The 24,811-nt window shown below is 41.0% G+C and overlaps 1 protein-coding gene across 3 annotated transcripts in view; it reads left to right on the top strand.

Moving 5' to 3' along the window:
* CEP290 (centrosomal protein 290) overlaps positions 1-24,811 on the top strand; it is a 113,840-nt gene that overhangs the window by 3,653 nt on the left and 85,376 nt on the right. For 2 of the 3 annotated variants that reach the window (XM_034772369.1, XM_034772383.1), the window contains exons 2-7: positions 6,519-6,641; positions 6,778-6,855; positions 11,164-11,233; positions 11,519-11,565; positions 13,750-13,893; positions 24,222-24,275. In XM_034772369.1, coding sequence (XP_034628260.1) covers positions 6,540-6,641; positions 6,778-6,855; positions 11,164-11,233; positions 11,519-11,565; positions 13,750-13,893; positions 24,222-24,275 — 495 coding nt within the window. In that variant the 5' untranslated portion in view covers positions 6,519-6,539. Of the gene's footprint in view, positions 1-6,518; positions 6,642-6,777; positions 6,856-11,163; positions 11,234-11,518; positions 11,566-13,749; positions 13,894-24,221; positions 24,276-24,811 lie in introns of those variants that run through there. The other variant, XM_034772375.1, reaches the window with a different exon arrangement.

Here is a 24,811-nt window from a genome sequence, read left to right as displayed (position 1 = left end):
GTAAAGAGCTTGTAGATGTGAGAGAGCAGGCATATAGGGTGGTAGTTCTTAAGATTTTCTCAATCGCCCTTCTTGTGCAACAAGAAGGTGTTCGACTCCTTCCAGCTTGATGGTATTTTTCCTTTTTCAAGATATCGACTGAATCCTAAAGCGAGGGTGTTCCAAATTTTTTCCCCTCCTGCAGAAATAATTTCTGACGTTATTCCATCTTTGCCTGGAGCTTTTCCCTTCTTCATCTGGTATAGTGCGTTTTGGACTTTGCTGACAATTATTGGGGGGGACGCGTTCTTCTGACTCTTGCAGCGTTGGGAGAGGGACGTTGATTCTTGAATTGAACATTTCTGTATAAAAGTCCTTGCAGACTTCCACCATTCCTGCTCTATCGATTACTGTCTGTCTGTCCTTGTTCTTCAATGCTGTTACACTCAATCTATACTGCATCAATTCCTGCTTGTATGTCTTGAGGCTCTTGCATAATTCAGCTATTTTGAGGAGCTTTTCTTTCTGGAAGTTCTTAAAGTCATCCTTCAGTTTTCGCTGTATAAGCTTGCACAGAATGGAGTACTCGAGGTTGTTATCTGAGCTCCTTTTCATATTTCTCTGCTTTTCCAGCAAGCTTTTCGTTTTATTAGAGAATCTTCCCTTCGCCTTCTTCAGCTTTTCAATTTCAGCTGCTTTTATGCAACATCTCAGCTTGTCAGCAAAGATGCTATAGTCCTCATCACGCTTTTCCGTCTGGCTCCAGTCAAACCCAGAAATCACTTTCTTCAGCTTTGCTTCATCGAATGTCTTCGGCCGCTGTTTCCTATTTACCATCTGTAACGCCTTTTTTTCTGCCACTTGGTCAAAAATCAACTTCGCGCTAAGCAGGCGATGGTCACTGCCGGTGTTGAAAGGCTGCACCACAGAGACGTCTTGAACAATGCACCTTTTATTGACTAAAATATAGTCAATTTCATTCTTGCTCTTTGCGTTTGGTGTGATCAACATTCACCCTCTTGCGGTCTTCTTTTTGTACTAGATGTTTGCCACGTACAGTTCTTTCGTTTCTGCCATTACTACCTGCCTTTTTCCTCTTTCATTCCTTTCGCCACTGCCGTATCTTCCTATGAACTTTTCACCAGCTTTCCCTCGCCCGACCTTGGCGTTAAAATCTCCCATCGTGATAGTGTAAGTGGACTTTTGCACAAGGGCTCTTTCGAGCTCTTGGTAGAATTCTTCCATTTCTTCATCCTCACTTGCACTTGTGGGAGCATAGGCCTGGATGACCTTTAGGGTAGCTTTTGACTCCATCTGAAGATGCAACACACCAATACATGATGATATTAGCTGGCATGATATGACTTTCAAAGACCAATCCTTACTGACGAGAAATCTGACTCCTCCAACATTTCTAGTGCCATCTTCCTTTCCAAGCCTCACAGTGCTTCCATCCTTCCAGTTGACTTCCAACTCCTTCTTTTGTTGGGTTTCGCTGACACCAAGGATATCGCATCTTATCCTTTTCTTCTCCTCCATCAGATGGTTTAATGTTTCCTCCCTCGCCAGCAACCTACAATTGTAAGTACACACAGCGAGAGTTGTCCTTTTCCTTGTTGGCCTAGCAGCCTCTCGTCGCTCATTTTCCACTCTGCCACCTTAGTTTGATGACGTGCAGGGAACTAAGACCCATTTACTCGTGTAGTTTTAGTTGTTAACTTCAAGCCATCCCACTGGCTAGGCAGGCAGGCATGCGTACCTCCTCAAGTTTAGCTAGCCTTCAACCTCTAAGTAGAAGGAGATGCACTCTTTCTGAGAGAGCAGTCCCCCTCCCTGGATTGAATAGTCTGACACCTTTGTAGCATGGTTAGACCTACCAGGGCATACGCCCCGCTATCATAGCTGTCAGACGTCCAGGGCCACCGCTGTGCCACGATGAGGATTTTGCAGTGGAGCAGCAGATAGATTTAATAATATCAGCATAGACCCATGAGCTTCATCCATTGCCATAAAGAGATCAACTACAAATACAACCAGCACAGCATGTTCTAGCAAGTGGAGCGAGCAAGTGTTATAGAGATTTTTTTTTTTTTTTTGGACTGTGCCATCATCAATAAACTGATACTGTAAAGCATTATTTGGTTTACTGCACCCAAAAGTGTCCTTTAGATTTACAGGACATATAAGACCCAATCAGTGCTCCTAAGAATTTATAATTTAAAGTCCCAATCCTATAATTGGATTAATAGATTCATTCCTACAAACACAGAGGTCTTTCCACTTGGACCAATTGCAAGATTGATGCCTATATAAAAGATATATGAGTAAATAAATGGTCCATCTTGGGACTCCAGAACCCTGTCTTGTTGAGCGAGACACAGACTCAGGGTCTGGACCACGCTCCAAAGCTACAGGCTTTAAGTGAAAACAGCTCAGCAGGTTACCTGTCTCTAGTACCCAGACACCCAGTTCCCAATGGGATCCAAGCCCCAAATAAATTTGTTTTACTCGGTATAAAGCTTATTCAGGGTAAATGCGTAAGTTGTTCGCCCTCTATATCACTGATAGAGAGATATGCACAGCTGTTTGCTTCCCCAGGTATTAATTACTTACTCTTGGTTTATTAATAAACAAAAGTGATTTTATTAAGTATAAAAAGTGGGATTTAAGTGGTTTCAAGTAATAACAGACAGAACAAAGTAAGTCACAAAGCAAAATAAAACAAAGCACACAAGTCTAAGCCTAATACATTAAGAAACTGATTACAGGTAATATCTCACCCTCAAAGATGTTCCAATAAGCTTCTTTCACAGACTAGACTCCTTCCTAGTCTGGGTCCAGTCCTTTCCCCTGGTATAGTCTTTGTTAGATCTAGCAGACATCTCGGGGTAAGCAGGGCTTTTCTCATGGCTGGCCACCCCCTTTTTTCTGCTCCACCCCCTTTTATAGCTCTGGCACAAGGCTGGAATCTTTTATCTGTGCTTGTCCCCACCCCGCCTCGTCAATGGAAAAGTACAAGGATTAAGATGGATTCCAGCATCATGTGACCTGGTCACGTCACTGTAAGACCCCTAGCCTCTATTTTTCCTGTGTTGGCCCATACATACACAGGAAGGTTTGCACGTAAATGAACCATTTACAACCAATTGACTGGGTCAATGGGAGCCATCAAGATTCTAAACCACCATTAATGGCCCACTTTGCATAATTATAATAGGACCTCAGAGTTATACTTCATATTTTTAGCTTCAGATACAAGAATGATACATGCATACAAATAGGAGGAATATATTCAGTAGGTTATAACCTTTGTTATGATACCTTACAAGAGATCTTTTGCATAAAGCATATTCCAGTTACATCATATTTACACTCATGATCATATTTCCATAAAACATGGCGTGCAACGTCACAGCAGGATTCATAAGCATAAGATCATGAGCAAAATACCCACCACAGAGTATGTTGGGCAGTGTCTTTTGCCTCAGGTTCTTAAGTCCAACAACCAAAAGTTCCTTTAACATATTCCTCCTTTCTCCTTCCACCATATCCCACTATCAGTTGTTGTCCTTGGTCCTCCCCTCGCTTAGTGAGCGCAGTTCAGCTGAGTGTAAAACCATCAATCAGGGCATGCCAAGCACAGTTCTTTTGCTCCCACAGACCAAGGATAACAAGACTTTATTAGCCCTGCACCAAATAACAAAGTGACTTGCAATCCAACACCTGCCAAAAGTGATCATTTGTGCAAAGCAGCTCCATCATGCTGCGCACTTAGGCCAATCTATGCAAACAAGGTCGGTTGCTAAAATCTTCTTCCCTAGTTCATCACTAGATGTCAGCGTAGAATTCATTCAGATCCTGCTTACATGGTCAGACATAAAGTTGGTATCCTGAAATGAAAGTAGCCTATAGGTTTGTGTAAATTGGATTTGTGATGCCTGAGTCATTAGCTAATTAGGGATTAGGAAGGACAAGAGATGTGTGGAAGGATAGTGAAGGACTGGTTGCACAGTAGAATTTTAGAGTGGGGCTGTTGGAAGATAATTCTGTGCTTATATTCCTACATGTGTCCTTGATTGAGGGTTTTACTGTCCCTTCATCAGCAAAACCCTCAATCATTTGTCTGTCTGTGGAAGTGGGCCTGTGGTTCCATTTCAGTACTACTTGTTGACATCTCATGGCCCATGTTTTCATGATGCCAATAGCCTATTTGCCTAATCTGCAGTCTCAGCCTCTTGTTTTCCTTGGTCATCTGCTACTCTGACACATCATCTTCTCCTTCTGCTTAGAATATTTTTCCCCTCTTAATCTCTTTTCTTCTAATTAACTGGGTAGGACTAGCATTTCAAAAGGTCCTTGAATTTCTTCTGCATGGCATACTGCAGCTGTGTCTCCCTGTCATCCAGGAGAAGCAGAAGATCAGAAATACATGCATAATGCATGTGTAGTGTCATCCTTGGAAAATGATTGATTATATTTTCCAGAACACTTAGTAAACACAGAGAAACTGATTCTAGAACAGTGGTGGGCAACCTGCGGCCCACTGGCCGCAAGTGGCCCGTCAGGATCATCTGCTGGCGGGCTGTGAGACAGTTTGTTTACTTTGACCGTCTGCAGGCATGGTTTTCTGCAGCTCCCAGTGGCCACGGTTCTTTGTTCCCGGCCAATGCAAGCTGCGGGAAGTGGTGCAGACCACAGAGACGTGGGGGCCACCGCTTCCCGCAGCTCCCATTGGCCGGGAACGGCAAACCACGGCCACTAGGAGCTGCAGGTGGGATGCCTGCAGATAGTCAACATAAACAAACTGTCTTGCAGCCCACCAGCGGATTACCCTGATGGGCCTCATGTGGGCCGCAGGTTGTTCACCACTGCTCTAGAATGTTATGGAATATATTTTCCCACAATTCCTACATTTTTCTTTTTTATGGCGTATTATGCATATGGGCTATTAAAGACTTTTTAATACTGGCCAGTATATGAAATCAAGTAATGTAGAGCTTCTGAATTATATTGCAGCAATTAATAGATCTCTTCTCCCTCTCTTTAGGTACTTTTGCTCAGTGTCTAAGGATTCCCCAATAAAACAGGATTTAGACTTGTAAAAACGATATAACTGAGATAATAAATCTGAAGTACAGAGAGCTGGCAGGTCACTGGAGGCTAGGGAAGGATGATTTGCCTCATAACTTAATTGCATGGCTGGAGGAGAAAAGTTTTCATGTAGTCATCGCAGACAATTCTAGGAGTGCTTCGAGGAAGGTAGTGGCAGCTGAGGTTGTGTGGCTGTGCAATATAAAAAGGGAGGTTAAGCTGGTGAAACTCTAGACTGGGCTGAAGTAATGCAGAGCAAGTTGTGCCAGTTCCCAGAAGTATGTGAGAGATTCCCACAGCCTCAAGTGTGGGGAGTATGAGGGCTAAAAAGACATCAAAAGTCCTCTCTTTTTGTAGACGGGGGTACATAGGAGAAGTTGGATGTCTGAGGGCAGGTCTACACTATGTGGCTAAGTCGACCTAAATTATGCAACTCCAGCTATGTGAATAACGTAACTGGAGTTGACGTACCTTAGGTCGACTTATTGCGGTGTCTACACGGCGCTGGGTTGATGGAAGAAACTCTCCCGTCAACTTACCTTATGCTTCTCGTTTCAGTGGAGTACTGGAGTCAACGGGAGAGCAATTGGCGGTCGATTTAGCTGGTCTTCACTAGACCCAGTAAATTGACCCCTGGGGGATCGATCGCCATGCGTCAATCCCCCGGTAAGTGGAGACCAGCCCTGAGAGGGTGATCTGTCCAATTCTCTGTTAGTTCGCAGCAATGGACTAAATATATTGACTGTTCTGGCTTTTTTTTGTTTTGTTTTGTTTTTGTTTTGTTTACTGCATTGTTGCTATCCTTCTAACTTAGGGCAATATATATATAAAAAATGCTTGTTCTGTGTTTAAACTTAGCAGGGTCTAATTGCTCTTTTTGGGCTATTGTCAGCGCGTGGCAGGAACAGCCAAGGTGAATGTAGTAATCCACAAACTCAACCCCCCCTTATGGATATAGTCCAGGCATTTCTCACCACGTCCAATACAATGGCAAGCCATCGTGACACACAGATATAGACAGGATATAGACATCCATGTAGATGGATTTACTGTTTCACTTCTTATTACCCTCAGAACAGATTGGCCAGCTTTCAGGTTAACTACTGGATTTTATAGATACAGCCACAGTAAGCGAAAAGAAGAGGGTAGTAGCTAGCACAAGAATTTTGCTGTCTTACAGAAATGGATGCTGGGTATTCAGATGTTCGCAGTGCAATTGTTGGATGTTATATATGAGATTTTCTGTTACCACAGGCAGATTTGCCTTCTGGAATATCTGATTCAAAGATCTCAGTTTGTTCACCGAGAAACACAATGTACTGCATTATGAGATTGGTGGATGGTTCTTAGCATCAGTCTCTGCCATTCACATGGTTGCTTTTGACAATCATAGCTACAAGTTCATAAATGGTAATAAATACTGGTGTTTGATTATTTTATTGTTACAGAAAAACTATTTTAAATTCAAGATGCCACCCAATTTAGATTGGAAGAAGCTTATGAGAATTGATGCTGATGATCTGCCTCGTCAAGAAGAACTGGCAGATAGTTTGCTGGTGACTGTATCCAAGGTATTTTAAGTGAACTTTAACAGTTTTATTATTCATTCTTTAATTAACCTGAACTGGTATAATATGTGTGTAGTATTAAGTGTGTTTATTTAATTTTCTTGATGTTTAACTAAACCATATTCTTATCTATATTTAGGTTGAAGGAAATGACTTAAAAGATGAAAATCCTGAACATGTGGTACATCTTTTTAAAATTACACAGTCACTAATGAAGGTTTGTATTAATCTTATTTTTTAAAACAACATGACTTTTTAAAATGCATTCATGTATTTATTTTTAGATAAAAGTATTCGTTTCCATTTTCAAGTGGAAGCTCAGGGCTCAGTTCTTTTGTCTACACACATGTAACTCCCCAGGTTTACTGGAAGACATGCACACTTTGTTGCTTCACATAAGTGCTCCTGGGAGTTACATGTGTGTATGATGAATGGAAAAACAGATTGTGTAATTAAAAGAGCCTGCTTTCCAGATAGAGAAATACAAACACAAATCTCAAACAATTTTTAGATGCTGTAAAATATCTTAAAAATTGTTTTTCTGTAACATTTGTGGTGCATAAAAATACATGATGGTGTGGTGCCTGTTTGAGTGGTACTAGTCTGGAATAACCTTCAAAACTTGAGTGTCAGCTCATTAGGAAGGTGGTGTGGGGTTGAAAAGGATAGTTTTAAATTGTTGGATGCCAAGTAATTTTATTTGAAAAATTACTAACAACATTTAGTTTAGAGAAACAAGGAATTGTAGGCGAGCTCTTATTAATTGTTCTCTTATTGCCAGTTCAGGGGTGTGGCTCCCCCTCATGTAGTCACAGAGGTTCTTTTACATACCTTACAGGACACCATGATCAAGACCAAGCAGAATAATCACAATTTTTAACCATGGCTATTTTATTATTAAAGAAAGATTTTAAAAAATTAAACCAAACTGCACAAATGACTGAACACAAATAATAAACTGGTTACTTCTGTTACAATCTGTTCTGCGTGTCTCTCTGTGGAGAGCTGTTAATTCCCTTGAGCGTGAGCCATCCCAGGGGGTGGGGATGCTTTTCTCTTGGTAAGCTAAGACCAAAGTATATTATTTCCCAAATTATTGTGAATTAAGCTTTAGCATCTTATTAGATATTTAAAACTGTTCATCTGAACAAAATAATTTGTTTAAAGGAAGTGAAGCCTATTAATAATTAATAACCTAAACAGTTTATAGTTGGGTAAAGTAAGCAATCTTAGCTAAATCCTATGAAATTGAAGAAGATATTTAAATTAGTTACTCAGAAGAAAGCCATTTAAGGATCTGTCTTAAAACTTATGAAAATTAAGAATTTTAGATCCAGTTACATCCCATTATTTCTCTGTTTATCCTCTCCAGAAATACAGGGTCTAACCTCTTGGAGATTAACTTGGTGTTAGCACTGGTTTACACTGCAAACTTATGTCAGTATAGCTACATCGCTCGGGGGAAAATTCACACTCCTGAGCAATGCAGATATATGGACCGAACTCCTGGTGTAGAAAGTGCTATGTTGACGGAACGGCTTCTCCCCTCGACATAGCTACCGCCTCTCAGGGAGGTGGAGTATGTAAGACGACAGGAGAAGCTTTCCTGTCGATGTAAGTAACGTCTTCACTAAGCTGTATGTATAGACAAGCCCCATGTTTTCTAAGTTACAACAGTATTTCAACAAAATCATTACAAAAGTTTTAAATCTAATCACTTACCAGTGTATTTAGTGAACTTTCTCTCACCAATCCATGTTGAAGTCTTCGGGAGATTTTCCTGGAGTTGGTTTTTTCTTGAGTGTTCTTTGTTTTTCTTATCTGTCTGTGGCAACTTACTTATGGAGAGCTGTGTCTGAACAGGGTGACAGAGGGTGTATGTGAGGGAGGCTCGCTTCAGAGTTTCTATACCCTTCTCCTTCATATTTTCATGAAATTATAGGAGAACATACCTCTTTCAAGTTTGTTTAGATTCACAGTTGGCTGCTTACCCTTTCATTGACTTCATCCCCTCAGGATTGGCTTAGGTGACACTCTTCAACTCCTGACAGGGCAGTCTGTTTAATGAATATACAATAGTCCTTTAATTGACTTGTGGCAGGAAAGCATCAGATAACTCTTCAAAGCTAGTTTCTCTTTATTCAGTCCATTGTCTGAGATAGTCTTTCAATTTTATAAAAGTTTAACAGGAAATGAAAGTCTGTTTTCAAAAAGTCCAAATAGTCCTGTTTTTTATATACGAGTTTTTGGTTCTTAAAAGTCTTTTAAAATTAAATAACTTTGAGAAAGTCTTTAGCTTAAGTTGATGATTCTAAATGATTTTTGGAATGATGGATTTTCTTGTCTTCCTGAGTTGGTTGAGGATTTGCTTGTGCACTGCCAGTAATTAATTTATTATCTATTAATATAAACCTTGTTTACATAAATAGCTTCTTACTCTAGTTTGCAAGGTCATTTGATTCCATGTTGGGACATAAAACATGTTATTATTTACATAGTGTGACCGAGGTCCCAGGGGGGCCATGCTGAGGTTACTCAATTAGGGCAAATTGCAAAGAATGGGGCAGATAATCCCCAAAGCTGGTGGTTATTCCGATACTTAGATCCACTAAGCTAGCCACAAAACAGCTTCTATAATATCTTACTGGTTACACAGAAGCCAAAACGCCAGCTCCCTTAACTTAAAAGCAACCCAGTCTTTGGGCTCTCTCCCAGACAGCCAAGTTCTACCAATCCCAAAGAATTGGACACATTACCTCCCAGGTTAATGAATATTCCAGATCTTACCAAATGCACACTTACAGCCAATTCTTATTAACTAAATTAAAATTTATTAATAAAGAAAAGAGAGTGTTGGTTAAGATCATTATACATACAGACATGAGTACAGTTTTGAGATCAGTTTCATAGTAGAGATTGGGAGCTTTGGAGTTGCAAAGAGTTCTTTCAGAGTTAGTCCATAGGTTATAATCCAATGTTCATATCCAGGGTGATCCAGATGGGACTGGAGATCTCAGTTTTACGACTCAAGCTTCCCCTGAATAAAGCTCAAGGATATCTGAGATAGAAAGGATCAGGACCCAAGAGTCCTTTATACAGTTCCAGGCCTTCTTTTGACAGCACGGAGTCCTCAGTTGACCAATAGGCAATCATCGCGACTTGGAAGTAGACCTATTTCCTAAGCATCACCGGTAAATAGATATACGGATTAACATAAATCAATTGTCTATCTTCCACCATTTGCAGGTGCTCTGCTATATATTTAAAAGAGAAATTGATACAGTGATCCTACTATATTCACAGTTCATTTAAATGTTAAGATCTCCTTTTGATCTCTCAATTCACAGAATACAACATAGACAGGAACCGTTTGATTACATTGTTAACCTCTAACAAGATATAGATAAACATAGACTACTACAATTACTATCTTCTTCCAATTCTTTAACAATACAAGTTTACATTTCAAAGCTGTAGTCTATCTAACATTGCTTTGCTAGCTGCTTGTAAGGAATAGCCCTAATTACCACTGACATACTTTCCTAATATGTCTTTAAAGGTAGAATTTGAGTCATTTAGCCTGATACTTGCTTAATTCTTTCTGGCCCAGCGTCACACATTGCAGTGACATTAGGAGCTGTATTAGGCGCTTTGCATTTAGCTAATGTATTTGCAATTATCCATTTCACAAAAGGTATTTTTCATTTCAACATTTTAAGAAATAAACAAAAGTTTAAAACATCTCCAGATACACATGTTATTCTATAAGGTTTTTAAGAACGTAAGTAGGTTTTCTTGCAAGAGGATGGGGGTTATTAGAGTTCACTCTACCTAGATTTATTGCTCTGATAATATATCCTACATTCCTTTTTACAGTTAGCCCTCTACTTAAAACATTGTTCTACGTGGTCTGTGCTCTTGAGGTATGGTTGACGTTGAGAGAGAGAAACCGAAATCTTATTGAATTTCTTTGATTAGTTTTAACATGAACTAGCTAAACATATTTATTCTTATATTTATAAGCACCCTGGGTATAACATTCTTGTAGTTATATCTTAATATTCAGTAATGTGCAGACAAGTTTGTAACAACTTTAAAATTATTTTATAATTTATTAATGTCATTTTTTGCATCAATATCGAGGTATCTCCCAAAACCATGGTTATGAAATCTTTATATCACACTACTTGTAATCTATCACAGATGTATTGAAAATGGCAGTGCCAACCAGGTTACAAAGTCTGTTTTTTGTAGGGACCTTTTCTATAGTTTTCAGGATGTGTGCTTCTGAGTACATAAGGTTTCTTTATTGTTAGTATGATTCCTGTGGAAAAATACCTAGTGTGGCCTAGTGGATAGAGCGGCTGCCTGGTGCTCAGAGGGTATCTGGTTCTATACCTGACTCGACAACTGGTCTGAGTGATGTTCCATTAGTTCTAGAATGAGATTTTGTGGAAGTTATCACCATCTCATAAATTAGCCTAAAGGTAAATCTGTTTTCTTGCTATGTATATTTCTTTGTTAGATGAAAGCCCAAGAGGTAGAGCTGGCTTTAGAAGAAGTTGAAAAAGCTGGGGAAGAGCAAGCCAAATTTGGTGAGTAACTCTTCTGAATAAAAAAAAAAAAAAATAGCTATGCACAAAGTGACTTATTACATGGGGGCTATAACTAATAAAACATTAGGCTTAAATAACTATAGGTGGAATCCTGTCCACATTGAAACCAATGGCAAAATTTCCATTGATTTCAATGAGGACAAGATTTCATCCCAATATTGATAAATGGGAATGAAGATTGCTGCTGTTACTGTAGTTCTCATAAGTATTTCCTTTGCTGAGAGGTCTTGGATAACCCAGTATGTCCTATTTTTATTTCAACAGAAAATCAATTAAAAGCAAAGGTTATGAAACTAGAAAATGAATTAGAGGTATGTTTGTTTTTAAACTAAATTAGTTTCTAGAGCTCCAATGGTATTTATTCTCTGTGGACTTGGATACAGTTTTTAACATTATTTGAGTTTTGAGCATGGAGAAATAATCTGTTCCTTTTTAAAATGTTTAAAAAAAAGTGGTGGGTTTTGTGCTTGGATAAAGAACTCAAAAAACCTAGATAGGTGTTCATGTTAGCGACTTATCAAAAGCCTATAAAAGTCAGTTAGAAGACATTGATTTTTTTTTTCAGGCCATTCAAGTAAATGAAAGACAGACAGTGAAATAGATTTTAAGCTGCAGGCTGCAACTTTATGAACTTAACACTGGGTATATGTCTCCACCTTATCTCACATACCAGGCACATAACCAGGTCCAGTTCATCATGACAGCGCTCCCAATATCTAACCCAGCATTTCTTAAGCTTCATTGCACTGTGACCCCATCTGACAACAAAATCTCTACACGACCCCAGTGCCCTGTGTTACTCTAAAATCAGGGCTGACGTTAGAGGGTGGCAAGCAGGGCAATTCCCTGGGGACCCACAAAGCTAAGTTGCTTCGGCGTCAGCCCCGGGTGGTGGGGTTTGGGCTTCAGCTTTCTGCCCTGGGCCCCAGTGAGTCTAACGCCAGTCCAGGTGACCCCATTAAAATGAACTCGCAACCCACAGTTTGAGAACTGCTGATCTAACCCAGGGGTTCCCAAACTTGGTTCGCGGCTTGTTCAGGGTAAGCCCCTGCTGGGCTGCGAGACGCTTTGTTTACCTGAGCATCCGGAAGTACGGCTGCTCGCAGCTCCCAGTGGCTGCGGTTCGCCGTTCCTGGCTAATGGGAGCTGCAGGAAGTGGTGCGGGTCAGCCCACCGCTTCCCACAGCTCTCATTGGCTGGGAATGGCGAACCGCACTGGGAGCTGCGAGCAGCCGTATCTGCAAATGCTCAGGTAAACAAAGCATCTCGCGGCCGCCAGGGGCTTACCCTGAACAAGCTGTGAACCAAGTTTGGGAACCCCTGATCAACCTATAATCCTGTATACCCTTCAGTCTACTCCCTGGATTCAGCTCATGTCTGAGTTCTTTAGTTGACATGGGATAGAGAGTACCAAGGGGAAGCCTCTGTCTGAAAAATTTCAGGCGTCCTCTTCTGTGTACAGGCACAAGCAAAGCTAGCAAAAATCACGGGTCTCATTTACCTCTGGAAGCTGGCTCTATTAGCCTTTATCCACACTGGACACCGACTGCAGATTGTGACAAATGACACATTCTTATATTATCGCTTAGTATCAGACTTCTAAATCCTATTATTTCTTACTTCAACTGTGCCTCCATGATATTGTGAGGAAACAAAGCTCTCTATCTACCCTACAGGGAGGGAGGGCAGGACTGCTGAAGAGGCAAAAGACTTGTGTAGCACAGGAAAAAGTTTAAATTTTTAAGAGAGGGGAGTATGAGAGCCAACTGGCTACCAATCCTCCTCCTAACTGGCCAGTGGGATGTAACAAACCCAAAGAGGGAGAGGGGCCTGACTCCAACCTGTACTTTCCTCCCGCCTATCCCCATGGGAGTGGCAAATCCCCGCTTTAGGTCCAACCAGTAACATCCTCCCCTGACCTACTTTGAGGGGGTGTGAGCTGGAGGAGGGGATATTTCAGGCAGAGGCTCTCCTCAGTGATTCCTCTTCTGGGGATACTGCATTCTCCCGGATGTCCAAACAAATGTCCCGTTTTACACACACCCACCTACCCATGCTGAGATTTTTGGGGACAGATTCTCTAGGCTTTGGATCAGACACTTAGGCCTCAGTGAGGGAAAGTGCCTTTGACATGCCTGAGGAAATTTGTTTCACAAATAAAAACAGTACCTACTGTTGAAAGAGATGTATTTGCCATGTATGGTGGTTAATTTCAGTATTAATTTGGAATATGTACCAAGTACATATCTGCAGAGCACAGTGTATGTATGGAGATATCTAGGGAGATCTTTATTTTAATAATTCTGAAGATTTGCGCTCAAGTAATTTTTGTTGTTACTAAAACATTACATGGAAACATCACCCATTATCTTGTTTTTTTTAAACTGTTTGCAAACATTTTTACTTCCATACAAATAAATCTGTCTCACTAGCTGCCCTACATTTTTAATTTGAAGAAAAAATGTACATTTGTTAGTTTTTAATGTTCTTCTAAGATGGCACAGCGAGCTGCTGGTGGTCGTGATACTCGGTTTTTGCGTGATGAGATCCGTCAGCTGGAAAAGCAGTTGGAACAAAAAGACAGAGAATTAACAGATATGGAAAAGGAGCTAGAAAAAGAGAAGAAAGTTAATGAACAGGTAAGAAATATTTTATTCCATTGCACAGCTTCTCTCTGAATTCATTACTCATCCCCCACCTGGAATTTGGAAGGGGTCCAATCAGGAGCATTTTAGGTGAGAGTCAAAGGACAAGAAGAAGGTACCCTGCCAGCTCAGGGGCTGAGTCCCTCAAGAGACCTGGACCGTAACAGCAAGCCTCCCAACCTGGGTCAACAGCCTTAGGTTTGCGCTACTATATTAAGAATAGGTGTCTAAAACAGAGCTTTATGGTTGTGGCTTGGGCTCTGAAGTCCACGCTGCTCCCTAGGCTTCAGAGCCCAGGCTTTAGTCCAAGCTGCAACATCTCTACAGCTATTTTTAGTGTGGTAGAGCGAGCCTGAGGCTGGGGTGGGAGAGGTGGGGTGACCTAAGATACGCAACTTCAGTTACATGAAGAGCGTAGCTGAAGTTGGGTATTTTAGGTCGACTTACCTGGCTGTGAGGATGGCGGCGAGTTGACCGCTGCCGCGCCACTGTCGACTCTGCTTCCGCCTCTTGCCGCGGTGGATTTCCGGAGTCGACGGCAGAGCGATCAGGGATCGATTTTATCGCGTCTTCACTAGACGTGATAAGTCGATCCCCAATAGGTCGATTGCTACCCACCGATCCGGCGGGCAGTGAAGACGTGCCCTGAGTCTGTCAACCCAGGCTGGGAGGCTCGGTACTGCAGGTTGTGTAGACTTGCCCCGAGGCTCCTGGGACATCCAGTAAGCTATTTCCACATTCAAGTTATGTGTACAGTATCCCTCTTCAGTTGTGTGGTCGCCATGCCAGGATGAATAGTGTACTACCTTCCCCTGGTAAACAGCTAGGGAAATAAGTACTATAAGTACATCACAGACAAACCAAACAAAATCTACAGGACTTCTTCAGGACTTAGGGGCTTTCAAAGAACTCATTAATATTAATAAAATATTTCCCTTTGAAGCATTATTAGATGCATGTTTTCCCATGATGCGTCCTTTGAAGGCATCATAAAATCCAAATGAGGACACCTGATTAAACCAAATGTTAAACTAAAATGTTTATATAAAACATAAACATTTCATAAATTTGGGGATCTCAAGGTTGGTGCAATGATAGCTTTGCTACTCAAAAACCAAGTCAGAAGGGGACTTCTTCCAAAAGACCCCATAGACCACATGTGTCAAACTCAAGGCCCGCGGGCCACATCCGGCCCGCCATACAATTATATCCGGCCCGCGAAATCGTTTTATATATCTGTTTTTAATGGCCCTGTGATATGACGCCCCAATAACACACACTACAAATCCCATGATGCAGTGCAATTGCCGCCAACGGCAAGCCGCGGTTCAAGTTCGCGGTCTGTTGATGTATACAACGCTAATCTCAAATCAAAGCTAGACCCCAACAATGGCCAAGAGAAAAATTGATTCTGAAAACCGAGGCTTTCAAAGCCAGTGGGAGAATGAGTATATGTTTACTGAAATTGCAGGTAAACCAGTGTGTCTCCTTTGTGGGAGTAATATCGCTGTAATGAAGGAGTATAACCTAAGACGGCACTACGAGACGAAACATGAGAACAAATTCAAAAACCTGAGCGCAGGACAGAAGCTACAAAAGGTAGAGGAGTTGAAGAAGAATTTGACATCCCAGCAGACGTTTTTCACCAAAGCAAAATCACAAAGTGAAGCTGCTGTGAAAGCAAGTTTCATTGTGGCCGAAGAGATCGCCAAATCAGGACGGCCGTTTACCGAGGGGGAATTCGTAAAGAATTGTATGATGAAAGTGTGCGACGTCCTTTGTCCAGATAAAACGCGAGCGTTTGCAAATGTAAGCCTCAGCAGAAACACTGTTGCTAATCGGGTTTGTGAGATGGCGACTGATTTGAAAACACAGTTGATTGAAAGAGCAAAAGATTTTGTTGCATACTCCCTTGCCGTGGATGAAACTACTGACGCGACTGACACTGCACAGCTGGCGATATTTATCCGTGGTGTGGATTCCAATTTGTGCGTAACAGAGGAAATACTGGACATTAAATCGATGCACGGGACAACGAAAGGAGAAGACATCTTTGGAAATGTATTTCAAAGTGTAACCGACATGAAACTGCCGTGGGAAAAACTCGTTGGACTTACAACAGATGGCGCACCTGCTATGTGTGGTGAAAAAAATGGACTGGTGGGAAGGATGCGCTCAAAGATGCGGGAGGAGAACTGTGCCGGTGAGTTGACAGTGTATCACTGCATCATACACCAGGAATCGCTGAGTGCTAAAGTCCTAAAAATGGATCATGTGATGAACACTGTAACACAAACCGTCAACTTTATCAGAGCCCACGGTTTAAATCACCGCCAATTCCAGTCTTTTCTGCGGGAAATAGATAGCGAGTTTGGCGATATGCCATATCATACGGAGGTCTGGTGGCTAAGTCGGGGAAAAGTTCTCAAAAGACACTTTGAGCTGCGAGAGGAAATCTGCCAGTTCATGGACAGTAAGGGGAAAGACTGCACAGTTCTGCGGGATGAAAAGTGGAAATGTGAGTTGGCGTTCCTGGCTGACATAACGTCGCATCTTAGCGCTTTAAACCTTCAACTCCAGGGACGGGAGCACATAATAACCGATATGCATGATGCAGTGAAGGCATTTCAAGTGAAGCTGCGCTTATGGGAGACACAAATGCACCAATGCAACCTGTCTCACTTTCCCTGTTGCCAAGTAATACGGAACCAAGAAAGTGCCACAGTTTTCCCAAATGCCACCTTTGCTGAAAAACTCAGCGCGCTGCGCACTGAGTTCGCACGGCGCTTCAGTGATTTTGAGGCACAGAAAAGTAACTTCGAGCTGCTTCGCAACCCATTTGCAGTCGATGTGGAAACCGCACCTGTAGAAATGCAGATGGAGCTGATAGAACTGCAATGTAACGGGACACTGAAGGCAAAGTACGACACTGCGGGGCCAGCACAGTTCACTCGCTTCATTCCTGAAGCGATGCCGCAGCTCCGCCAACATGCGGCTCGAATCCTGTCCATGTTTGGCAGCACATATCTGTGCGAGCAGCTGTTCTCTGTGATGAAAATTAACAAAACGTCACACAGGAGTCGCCTCACTGATGAACACCTGCAATCGATCCTGAGAATCTTCACAACACAGAACCTAACCCCAAACATAAACGAACTTGTTGCAAAGAAAAGACTCCAAGTATCAGGCTCTGACTAAATAGGACAAGAAAATGGAATGTTATGATTTGTTATGATTATACTTTTGCTTTAAATTCAATTTTTTATTTATATTTTCAGATTTTTTAATATTCCAGCATGTACAGATTTTGAATGTATTGTATTGACAGGATATTTTTTTATGAAGAGCAAAATATTTTAAGTTGAAATGTATTTATTTTGGAATGATATCCTGTATTTTGGTTCATATTAATGGTTAAAAAACATAAATATTTAGTCTGTTAAATAAATGGTTATACTGTTCGGCCCGCGAGTTTTGAGTTTTGGCCCCCTGTGCAATTGAGTTTGACACCCCTGCCATAGACAAAGGGTTTTCAAACTGGGGCTTGTGACCCCTCACGAGGTCATGAGGTTATTACATGGGAGTTGTGAGCTGTCAGCTCCACACATGGTGGTGCTTGGGCTGTCAGCCCAAGTCCCGTCATGCACAGGCCTGATAGCCTAGCTCCACCCTCTGCCCCACTTTGCCTCCAGCCCTGCTCTGCTTCCAAAGAAAGGACGCCAAAATAGAAGTTCGCTCAGAGCACCATTTTCCTCAAAGCTGGCCCTGGGATTGAGACAACATTAGAGGGCTTGATTATTCAGTAGCTGAAGACCTGCATTAAACTGCAGACCTATCAGAACACTGAGATAGGCAAAAAAAAGTAATTTATAATTTAACAGTCAGACACACAGGCACATATTTTCTCCTGAAAATAATGGCCACGTCTACTGCTTAAAACTGCTAAAAAGTGAAAGTAGCTTGAGTCTACATTAAACATTGTTTTACCAGCACTGTTACCTCTGGTATTGAAAAACCACAGTGCATCATGTGCTGTCAAGTTTTGTTGGCTGAATCAATGAAACCATGCAAGCTGCAGCAACATCTTGAAACTAGACATCCTGAGCATAAAAATCAAAATGTGGATTTTTTTTTCAAACGCACCGAAGAGGCGACAAAGCCAGCCATGCTTGATGCAGATGGAAATTTCCGTTAGCAAAGGTCCTCGGTTGTGGAGGCCTCTTATGTTGTGTTGCTATGAATTGTCTGTGCCAATAAGCTACATACAAGAGGTGAGAAGTTTGTTCTGTCAGTGTGCAAAGATGTTGTCTCGCTTATGGTTGGCAATGATACTGCCAAAAAGCTTAATATGCTTTCCATGTCGAATGATACTGTGAAACACAGGATGTGTGAGATGTCTGAAGATATCAAAGAACAAGTTGTGCAGAAAATTAAACATTCTGCTTTCAGTATGTTCAGCCTCAACTTGATGAAGTTATTGATGTTACTAACTGTGTGGAATTGATAGTGTTTGTACGATATGTTAATAATGGGGATGTTAAAGATGAATTCTTATTCTGTGAACAACTTGAAACAACCACATCAGCACAGGGCATTTTCAGTAAGGTGAATGCCTTTTTCGAAAGCAGTAACAATAAGTGGAAAAAATCTTTCTTTGGTATATGTACTGATGGTGCTCCAGCCATGATGGATGTGTGGTCTGGTGTTCAGCAGAAGGTAAAGTGCGTGTCACCTAATGTGATTGACACTTGTGGAATTCATTGTCAAGTCCTAGCTGCAAAGACATTGCCAATGTGCTTTAATGCTATGGTGGATGTTATATGCTTTGAATAGTCGTCTTTTTCAAGAGCTCTGCAAAGAAATGCGTGGTGAATACGAAGTTCTGCTTTTCCACACTCAAGTCCGATGGCTTTCTAGGGGCCATGCATTAAAGTGCGTTTTTATACTTCATGAAGAGATGGAGGAGTTTTTCCTGCAAAAAGAGAAACAAGAGCTGAACAAAATGTTCAGTGACGAGAAATGGCTTCTCTGCTTAGCATACCTAGTCAATAACTTCGATAGCCTTAATGAACCTCCATCTGTCACCTCAGGGAAAATGTTCAATGTTAATAGACCTGACTAATAAAATCAGAGCCTTCCAGATGAAGTTGGATCTGTGGCGCAGTAATTTGGACACAGACAGATATGGCATGTTTCTTACACTTTTCTCATTCAGCAAGGAGGAGGAAGTCAATGTTGATAGTGCTCTCAAGTCAGCTATTAGTGAACATCTGAAAACCCTTCATGAAGAGTTCTCACACTACTTTCCAGTGCTACCAGAAGCACTTCATTCCTTGGTGATGAACCCTTTTAGTGTGATGGCTGAGCAGGAACAGTTTATCAACATGATCAATGATGACGAAGTGAAAGCAAAATTCACACAGCTGCCTCCAAACCAGTTCTGGTGTTCAGTTGCTCACTCATGGCTGAAATGGCCCTGAGAGTCCTTCTGCCATTCCCCACTATCTATAAACTCAAGAGTGGATTCTGCAGCCTTCTCACAATAAAGACGAAATCCCGAAACCGATTTGATGTAAAGGTCAACATCAGATGTGCCTTTTCTAGCACAACACCAAGAATAAAATTTCTTGTCTCAAATAAACAGCATCGTCCATCTCACTGATTTTCTTGATGCTTATGATGATGCTTATGTTTATGGTGATTAATTGCTGTCATGTATTAAAATGAAATTCTACTTAACAGTAACTTAAAAATAACTTTTCTGCTTCTAACATTAATTTCAATAAAAATGGGTTTTAGTCTTAATTTAAAAGCAGTGAGAAAAAGTACATTCATTTTAAACAATAGGGTTATACATTTGGAATTTAAGATAGTGTTAAATATATTAAGTGTTTTTAATTTAAGGGGGAGGGTTGCACTCAGAGGCTTGCTGTGTGAAAGGGGTCTCCAATACAAAAAGTTTGCGAACCAGTGCCATAGACCATAACAGTGATGACACGATGCACATCAATTTCAAAGCTATCGCCTTTCAGACCAAAGGTTTTTCATATACTTTGCAAGGAAAGCCTACTCTATGGCAAATGAATGGCTCATGGACTTGGGGTATGATTTTTGCTTGGAGTGAGACATCTTGGGTTCTGTCTTGGTCAAGCCCTTGATATGATTTGTAACAAGCAATGGGTTTTAACTTGGTGATCAAAAGGAAGCCATGTTACCTCCACGAATCGCCATCATTTATCCTAAACAGCTATCTGATGAATGCAAACTTACAGGTGAGGAGCTAGTGGGGGGAAACAGAGAAATTATCAGATGAGATTGCAAAGAGACCTCATCACTCACTCTCAAAGCCAGCAGAGCAATCTGTTGCTTGCTACCAACCCAAAGGGCACCCAAGAAGGGGCTATTACCATGGAAGAGGGAAAAATATGGAGCAGAAATTTCCAAGAGAACTGTGACAGAATCCATGGGGTGCAGCATCAGACTGTGGGACCACTGTGCCCCCTTAACTCTCCAGCCTGGGCTGTCTCTCATAATGCTTTGCTAGTGACAAGCAGCAAACCCTTCCAGGCGCTGTTATCACTCAGCATAACCGCATGTGGAGCCCCACATCCAGCTAGATTGCATGAATGCTCCCAGAGCCACTCATGAATCACACAGAGAAAGATACCAGCCAACCCACCCACAGCTCCCAGCTTTGTACCTCAGGAATATACTGTCTTGCATTGCTGAAGACCCTTTATTGAGCAATGCAAGTTTATTAATTGGGTCACCACTTCATTAATGGAAAGTAGATATACACCAGCCTTTGTGACCTGAGCAGATTTACCAAGCACTTCAGGCAAACTCACCGGTGGAGATAAACAGTAAAACAAGTTTTTTGATTGATTACAAAAGATAGATTTTAAGTGATTACAAGTGATAGGCAAAAAGTCAGAGTGGTTACCAAAATAAAATAAAATATAACCCTTATCACATAGACAGTATTTAGATGAAGCAATGTTCTCACCCCACTGGATCTTACAGTCCTTAATATACAGGTTTATCTCTTAAACCTGGGCCAGTCTCCTCTGTTGAAGTCTTCAGTTTTCTGAGCATTCTTGTTGCTTGCAGCGTAGGTAGCGGGAGAAGAAAAGGAAAAGCATGGGGCCACTGTGTTCTGTTTCATATCCTTAGTCCATGTGCTTGGAGAACACAAGTCCAGGCATGTCCGTTTGGCATTGCTGAGAGACCAGGCAAGGTTAAGCAATTCCCCTGGTGTGGCCTTGTGCAAGTGAGTCATTGAATTTTAACCCTTGCAGGACAATGGCTGTTGATGGTTGTTTGACACCTGCCCGGGTTTTGGTTAGCTCCCTTATCCTTGTTTCTGGGGATCTAATATCTGGACAATTCCAGCCTAGCTTGCTGGGGATATCACAGTGTAGGCAGAAAGCTGTGTGTTCTGGAAAAAATCCTGCCCATGATGGAGAGAGACATGGGTTTCCAACCAAGAGAGGTGACGGCTGAGAAGCTCAGAGTGGGTGCCCTCGAGCGACCCTGCGGGGGAGAATAGAGGTGCAGTTTTCCTGAACTGTGACAGTAAGTGCAAATGACATGTGGAAAGCCAACCCAATTTTCAATCTAGATCCTTGCATATTTACTATGGAAGCAAGCATACAAGATTTCCAAAATCTAATAGTATACATCCTTTTAGTTCATTTGGACACCTCTCTCAGGGTGTATCCTAAAAAATACATCACATACCTGGCCATAGGAATTCGTACCAGTCTTCCATCAAGTCCCCTATACTGTCTATGATGCAACCAGTACCAGCCACATCAGTAGAAGGTGCAAGAAACTATATAGTGGGCAATTATGGTACTTTCAGAAGTTTCCTCCTTGCCATTAGGGGTTTGCTTATGTTTGAGCCATGAGTGTTTATATCACTTCCAAAACTAGGGGTACAAAAGGTCAAAGCTTCTCCATGGCAAAGGAAATAATGCCCTGGGTAGAGAAGAATCTGCTACCTTTCCAGAGAGTTCACCTAAAAGATACAGAAAAGAAGAAAAGGGAGATTTTGGTCCTCCTCCTAGTGCTCTAACTCTAGTGCTCTAGTGGCCCAGAAGAAACTTTAGACGTGCCAGACAGCCAGCGACCCCACATTGTACCTGCAGAAAACACCAGACCTCTTGAAACAGTGACTCCTACTTTAAGATTGGGAATATCTGCATTTAACAGCCTGGATATCAGAAGAGAAGTGTAGTTCAGCATGGATTTTCCATTAACTTTTAATACAGTTTGGTATCCAGACAGAACTCAACCAGAATAATTAATTGATCTGGTCAAATTTATATTTCTGGTGCGAGGGGAAACAGAAAGCTCTTTGGGGTAGTGTTTGCACTGTGCCCAGCACAATGGTGCCCTTACCACTAGATGTTATTGTGATGCAAATAATAATCCCAAAGTTCTGGTGATTTTAGCTATATTAGAGTTTCTCCAGGAGGTTTGGTTGGAGTCCTACTTAGAAATGAGGATACCAGCCATACTGGCATTTCGTAAACTCCATCTTACCATCAGGTGCCAAGTTTAATCAAAGTGACAAATTAGACATGCCTTGCCTGGTCTTTCTCATCACCATTGCCTCTGAAAGGCAACTTTTGGAATTAGTTCCCATATCCATACAAGACCTTTGTCATAAGGAAAAGGTTATTTTTTATAGCTCCAGAAACCTTTCTATTCAAGGTAAGTTCCTCTCTCCACGATTCCTGGGAAATAGTTCTTCCATCATTTTGTTTGAACCCTTGGAAGCTTGTGGAACAAATGGGCATTCCTAGAGCTCTAAAGATATAGCTCCAGCATATGGAGTACATATGCCAATTGTAGCTGGTTCATCTTATTCTATCCAAAATGCCAAGGGCTCGAGGTTGCTGCAGGCAAGATGTAAAAATCCTGGATCAGTTGTTAGGCATATGGGAAACTATTCATAGAAGTCCCTAAAGGCACTCAGTGAAAAGTGTATGAGCCTCATCTCAGGAAGATTTACAAAGTAAGTTTTCTTTCCTCTGCAGCCTTTGGTAGGAAGATGCTACTGCTTTGGTTCCCATACAGCTCCTTAGTTTATAAATCTCTTGCTTTGTATGGGGGATTTTCCTTTCCTGCATATTATTCTACTATAATAATTAAACTGCTTCTCCTTTCCCTCCTTACTACTGGGATTCCCTGCTTGCTACTTCCCATGAGTAATAAATGAGAGAAGCTGTGCAACAGAATGAGAAATTTCTTATCTGATAATTTTCTTTCTATTAGCAGCTTCTCTCTGAATTTCATCCAATTAAGTAGTCTGGTAATTCACCAGAATATAATTGAAATTTTTCTCTAAATGAAGATTTAGACATATATTGTCTTAAGGGTATAGTTGCCTTAATGCTAATAATTGTTTGCTGGAATGTTTCTATGACTGTGCAAGAACTCTTCTGGTGGCCTGAGCTGAAGGGTGAAGCTTAGCCCTCAAGTCTCCCACAACAACATTGAACCACCTGTGAATTCCACAGGTGGAGGGCATTAGTCCATGAGTAATGAATTTGGAGAGAAGCTGCTAATAGAGAGAAAATGATCAGGTAAGAAATTTCTCAATCCAACATCTCTAAAACTATCATAAGATTCTAATGCATACTTTACTAGAAGAGCATTCTGAGAATGGTCTTTGAAATGAAATGTGTTGATGATATGGGACCACAGCACACATTTTGTGTGTATGTGTATGAAGTTTTATTTTTTGTAATAGATGGTGATAACAAATGAACTGGAGTAGAATTATTTGCATTATGTCTTGGTTTTCTGATTGTCATACACTTTTATATTGTTATCTTAACAAAGCTTTATTTGTGAGCCCACATGAAGTAGGGGAACATGAATGGTGTGGGGTTTGAGAACTCCTGAGTTCTAATACTAGTTTTGTCACTGATTCATTTTGTGACCTTTAATCTGTGTGTCTCTTTCTCCGTATGTAAAATGGGATAATGATATCACCTATCTTACAGGGCTGCTGTGATGGTTAAAGTATTGATGGTGCTTTAAAATTGTAAAAGCACTATATAAATGATACATTTAATTGTAGAAAATCAAATTGAGTTTTAGATGGCCTTTAGTCCTTATGTACATAGTTGAGTGGTTTGTGCCAGCACTACTTATTCTCCTGAGGAATTCTAAACTAAAGACCAAATGAAGTACCTCCCATTGTCTTCTCCAGTATGTATCCAAGGGTAGAACTTGGCTCTGAGATTCCATAACATATGACAGTTAGGCTATTTAAAATATATATAATGACGCTATTCCTGTCATTCTAGCTTGCTCTTCGAAACGAGGATGCAGAAAATGAAAACAGCAAGTTAAGAAGAGAGGTTAGTAGAAAAGTGTTAGTCATATAATACCTATCGAATTAATTTATTTCATATATGTTTCTCTTGAATTTTTGACGCGACAGTCTAATTTTATTTTGGCACATTTATCAGGTACTGGAACTAGGGGAACGTTAAGTTCTAAGTAACCAGATTTTAAGAATCTCCTTTAAAAGAAGTACATGTTTGATGAAACTTGACTCTTCGAGGGTAGGAATTGCATCTGTCTTTGAATTTGCATAGCCCATAACACAATGGGGCCATTATTTTTACTGAGCCTCTGAGATCTACTGTAATAAAAATATGAAATAATAAAAACCTTTTTGTAGAGTCATAATATAAAATAATGTGTTATTTAAATATACTATGTTATTTTAGATGCCGAAATGAAGTAAAATAATGGTTAGGCTGATCTCTCAGGGTGGATTATTCAGTGATACTCATAAAGTATTTTAGGCAACTGGACACTTTTCTCTTCTTGTGTGTGGGAACTTTTGCGTTTTTTCCCCCCTCTCTTTTTCTAACATTCATCCTTCAGT

This window comes from Trachemys scripta, chromosome 1, assembly GCF_013100865.1.
Source record: "Trachemys scripta elegans isolate TJP31775 chromosome 1, CAS_Tse_1.0, whole genome shotgun sequence".
Taxonomy (NCBI): domain Eukaryota; kingdom Metazoa; phylum Chordata; order Testudines; family Emydidae; genus Trachemys; species Trachemys scripta.
The sequence above is the reverse complement of the archived record's forward strand: the minus strand, read 5'-3'. Positions and strand labels throughout refer to the sequence as shown.